This window comes from Catharus ustulatus, chromosome 1 (assembly GCF_009819885.2).
Source record: "Catharus ustulatus isolate bCatUst1 chromosome 1, bCatUst1.pri.v2, whole genome shotgun sequence".
NCBI lineage: Eukaryota > Metazoa > Chordata > Aves > Passeriformes > Turdidae > Catharus > Catharus ustulatus.
Window position 1 is genome coordinate 915,473 of NC_046221.1, and position 5,206 is coordinate 920,678.

The 5,206-nt window shown below is 65.1% G+C and overlaps 1 protein-coding gene across 1 annotated transcript; it reads left to right on the forward strand.

Annotated features, from left to right (window-relative positions):
* The first annotated feature begins 1,014 nt into the window (after positions 1-1,014).
* LOC122149422 (zinc finger protein 768-like) lies at positions 1,015-4,951 on the forward strand. Its single transcript, XM_042779625.1, has 4 exons — positions 1,015-1,461; positions 2,318-2,438; positions 2,828-2,941; positions 3,538-4,951. The coding sequence occupies exons 1-4, from the start codon at positions 1,015-1,017 to the stop codon at positions 4,560-4,562; spliced, it is 1,707 nt and encodes a 568-aa protein (XP_042635559.1). The 3' UTR covers positions 4,563-4,951.
* Positions 4,952-5,206: the final 255 nt, after the last annotated feature.

Sequence of the window (5,206 nt, forward strand, 5' to 3'; positions counted from 1 at the left end):
GGAAGAACTTCTTCCCTGTGCAGTGACTGAGCCCTGGAACAGATTGTCCAGAGAGGGTGTGGAACCTCCCTCACTGGAGGTATTCCAGAATGGTCTGGACACAAATCTCATGCCCTGTGCTCTGGGATAACCCTGACTGAACAGGGAGGTGAGACCAGATGAGCCACTGAGGTCTCTTCCAACCTGACTCATTCTGGGATGAAGCTGTAGATGGGGTGGGATGGGGCTGGGGGTGGGATGGGATGGGATGAGGTGGGGTGGGGTGGGGTGGGATGGGATGGGATGGGATAGGATGGGATGGGATGGGGCTGTGGATGGGATAGGGCTGTACTTGGGATGGGATGGGGCTGTGGATGGGGCTGTGGATGGGGCTGTGGATGGGATAGGGCTGTACTTGGGATGGAGCCGTGGATGTGATGGGGCCGTGGATGGGATGGAGCCGTGGATGGGATGGGGCCGTGGATGTGGCTGTGGATGGAGCCGTGGATGCGGTGGGGCCGCGGATGCGATGGAGCCGTGGATGCGGTGGGGCCGTGGATGGGGCTGTGGATGGAGCCGTGGATGGGATGGAGCCGTGGGTGCGGTGGGGCCGTGGATGGGGCCGTGGATGGGGCTGTGGATGGGGCTGTAGTTGGGATGGAGCCGTGGGTGCGGTGGGGCCGTGGATGTGATGGAGCCGTGGATGGGATGTGGCTGTGGATGGAGCCGTGGGTGCGGTGGGGCCATGGATGGGATGGAGCCGTGGGTGCGGTGGAGCAGTGGGTGCGGTGGGGCTGTGGATGGAGCCGTGGGTGCGGTGGGGCCGTGGATGGGGCCGTGGATGGGGCTGTGGATGGGGCTGTAGATGGGATGGAGCCGTGGGTGCGGTGGGGCCGTGGATGTGGCTGTGGATGGAGCCGTGGGTGCGGTGGGCCCGGCCCGGGCCGGGGTCTCGGCGCGGCGGCCGCGGGCGGGGCGGCGCGGGCGGCGCGGGGCCGGCAGGGGGCGCTGCGGCGGGCGCTGTGAGGGGCGGCCATGGCCCGGTGGGGCCGCGCTCAGGTACCGGCGGGACCCCCCGGCACCGCCACCCCCGGACCCCCGGCGGGACCCCGGGCCCGGCCGCTCCTCACCGCCCTCTTCCCCCCGCAGCAGGACCCCGAGTGGGCGCCCGAGGCCTGGCAGGGCGCGGGCCCCGATCCTGGCGCGGGCCCCGGCGGGGCGGCCCCGGCGGGGCTGTCGCTGCGGGCGGTGGCGGCGGCGGAGCGGCGGCTGGAGCGGAGCGTGGAGGCGGCGGAGCGGCGGCTGGAGCGGCTGGAGCGGCGCGTGGCGGGGCTGGAGCGCACGGTGCGGGCCGGCGGGGCCCGGCTGGCCGCGCTCCTCAGGGACAACTCCCGCCGCCTCCGCCGCATCCAGCGCCAGCTCCGCCGCTGCCGCTGCGGGGGCACCGGCACCGGCACCGGCACCGGCCGGCAGCGGACACAGGTAACCGCGACGGGGCCCGGGGAACCGCGACGGGCCCGCGCGGTGACAGGATGGGCCCGGGGGACGGGAACCAGCTCCCGGGAAGGAGGAAAGGGACGGGAGCCAGGAGTGGGATCAGGCTGAGCCCACGGTGACAGGGACGAGCGCTGAGGAATGGGGACGGGGACATGCCAGCGGTGACAGGGACATGCCAGCGGTGACAGGGACATGCCAGCGGTGACAGGGACAAGCTCTGGATATCGGGGATGGACGTGAGCCCATGGTGACAGGGATGGTAATGAGGATGAGGATGAGTCCCAGGGAACAGGGATGCATCCTCAGTGACAGGGATGGGGTGTAGGTAATGGGGACCAACCCCAGCTGATGCAGAAACAGAGATATGCCAGCGGTGACAAATAGGGACAAGCCCCAGCTAATGGGAATGTGCCAAAGATGGACAGGGATGTGTCCCAGCTCACAGGGATGACAGAGATGTGTCAAAAGCAATGGGAAAGTGCCCCAGGTGACCGTGTGGCCGTGGGATGTGCTCTTGGCTCTCAGGAGCTGCACGGAGCCTGATGGACACGGCTCCTCTGTGCTTGTGCCTGTCCCCAGGGAAGAGGGCGAGCAGAACACCTGCCCCGAGTGTTTCAGCCATGTTGGGCCCTACTGGGTGATGTGGGATGGTGCCACCTGTCCTGCTCCCACCTGAGGGCTGGGATGGATCCTGGATCCTGGGAATCTGCCCCTGGTCTGGGGAGGAACAGCTGAGCCTCGCTGCGGCGCCTGGGAATGTCCCCCGTGACACGGCTCTGTCCATAGGGGCTCGGGGAGGGGCTCAGGGGGGACCCCCAGGTGGAGCCTCCTGTACTTGCAGGTGCCAGCGGCAGGCGAGGGTGAGGCGGGCACTCTGCCGGAGCAGGAGCTGGGGAGCGCGGACAGCCGGGAGCTCCGTGGGATCGCCAGGAAGGGGAATTACGAGGCCATGGTCCCTCTTGGTGAGGATCACTCAGATCATGCCAGAAGCATCATTGTGCCTGGGCTGATGCAGCTTCCAAACCTTCCCCATGTGGAACATGGGGGGATTCCATGTGACATGTCCTGCAGCCCACCAGCGCTGTTCCTGCACTGTTTTTTTCCTGGGATGTGGGTTGTACATGGATCACCCTGCAGGGATTTGCTGTAGAGAGTCGTACATTTTAGTGCTCATTAATTTTGGGTTGAAATTTTAGAGCTTGAATGTCCACTTCACTTCCTGGATAAGCCAAAATCACGTGCCTGGTTTGGCTGCCAGTGGCCTGTGTGATCAGATGTCCTGGAATTCCAGGACCCTGCTTTGGCTGGTCCCCACTGCCAGCTGTTCATCCCATTGCTCCCTCCTTCCCAGGGTCTGAGGATGCTGGTTCCAAACCTGCACTGCTGCCACTAGCCGAGGACAGGGAGGATCCAGGGAGCCCTGGGCTGCCGGAGAAGGGAGCGGTGCCAGGACAGCTTGGTGACAGTGAGTGACAGCAAGGGGGGGCTGAGGGTGGGCACTCACAACCCACCCGGACTGGGCAGAGTTCTTAAGGATGGAAAATGGGAAAACCTGGGGCAAGAAGGCTCAGTGAGGATGGAGCTGGGTACCTGTGGGTGGATGCTCCCTCCTGCTTTGGGGAGACCTTGCTTTGATGTTTGTGCCTGGATTCACTCACTCAAACTCTGCCATTCCTGGTGGGGTTCTTTCCAGGATGGAGGACTCTGCACCTCAGCTTTGCCGTCACATTCCCTGTGGTTTGGCTTTTCTGTGAGGATTGTATTGCCAGTCCCTAGTGTCCATTGAGTCCAGCATGCCCAGGGCAGTGGTGGGTGACGTCTCCATTCCTGGAAGGATTTAAAAGCTGTGTGGATGTGGCAGTTGGGGACACGGGTCAGTGGTGGCCTTGGCAGTGCTTGGTTGGTTGATGATTGGACTTGGTGATCTTGGAGGGCTTTGCAGACCTCACTCATTCTGTAATTCCATGGTGTCCCTAAGGTCCCTTTCATTCACGCTCCCACAATGGAGCTGCAGGTGTGGGAGGACTTCCCTTCCCACAATGAACTGCGGTGTCTCCACAGGTGAGATGGTTGTGATCAAGACAGAAGAGCAGCAGCCGCAGGAGGACGGAGCTGAGCTCCTGGCACTGCCGATGGTGCCCGCGGTCAGGCTGGACGAGGAGGTTCCCCTCAGCCAGGAGCAGCCGGTTTCCTGGGAGAGCCACGGCGTGGCCGGGCCGAAGGCTGCCGGAGCAGGCTTGGGGGAATTCTGCCTGGGGGAATTCAAGCCGGTGGTGGTGCCGGTGGAGGCTCACCCTGCCCCGGGCCTGCCCTTCCCCACGGAGCACGCGCTGGGCGTGGGCACGGAGCAGCCATTCGCCCTCGCCCAGGGAATGCCGCTGGGAGAAGATCCCGCGGCCGAGGTGGCGTCGCCGCAGCCCGGCTGGGAGCAGCAGAGTCTCCAGGACGACCCTGGGGCGCTGCCGCCGGGCTGGAAAAGCGTCCGGCTGACACGGAACCTCCTGGCACGGCAGCAGAGCCGGGCGAGGAAGAGCAACGGCTCCTTCATCTGCACGTCCTGCGGGAAGAGCCTGGCCCACCACGCCGCGCTGCTGCGGCACCAGCGCCTGCACACGGGCGAGCGGCCCTTCCAGTGCCCGGCCTGCGGCAAGAGCTTCAACGAGAAGTCCAACCTCAACAAGCACTACCGGATCCACACCGGGGAGCGGCCGTACCGCTGCCCCGCCTGCGGCAAGGGCTTCGTGCAGAAGCACCACCTGCAGAAGCACCAGCGCATCCATGGGCCGCAGCTCCGCAGCGCGTGGCCGGGCCGGCCGGCGAGGGCCGGCGCCACCGGGGAGCGGCTCTACCGCTGCATCGAGTGCGCCGAGAGCTTCCCCCAGAAAACATCGCTGGAGGAGCACCAGCGCCGGCACACCCAGCAGCGCCCCTTCCAGTGCCACGGCTGCACCAAGAGCTTCCGGCACCGGCAATCGCTGAACCACCACCAGAAGGTGCACGCCGTGGCCACCTCTCCGGCCGGCAGCTTGCCGGGACACGAGCCCGAGCTGGAGCCCTGCGAGGCTCTGAGCCAGGATAATCGGTAGCCAGAGGGCTGGAGAGGGGAAGGGACAGTGGTTCTTCAGCGTGTGACACACCGGGCAGCTGGGACTTGTGGAAGCACCGGGAGTTTGTCCATGATGCTGTGGGATTTGTGGCACCACCTGGGTCTCAGGAGGAGGAGCAGGAGGAGCAGGGAGCTGCTGTGCTGTGCCGGCGGGGAAGGGCCCAGGGTGGGATGGGATGGCCACGAGGCAGCAGAGGAGGGGAGGCTCAGTGGCTGAGCCGAGCCGGGTGGTGTCGCTGCCCCATGGATTCAGCACAGGAGCGGCTGTGTCAGATCCCAGGGTGGAACTCGGGTTGTTTGAACACCACCACTTGCAGGGAGTGGTCAGTGGCCTGGGGGCAGCTGATAGCCCTGAGAGGCTGTGGGGGCTGGGTGACAGGACCAGCCGGGAAGAGAATCAGATAAAAGACTGAGCTGACATGGTCTCCTGTTGTGCTCCTGGGCAGGCTGGGGGTTGACATCCCTAAATCAACAGGGACGGGGCAATCAGGGGAGGAAAGCAGAGATACCTGCTGGGAATGTGTGATAGGAATGTGGGGCAGTCCCACAGGAATCCCCCACAGGATTCTCCATAAGATCTGGGCACCACGGGATTCCCTGGCAGTGCTGAGGGAACCATGAGCC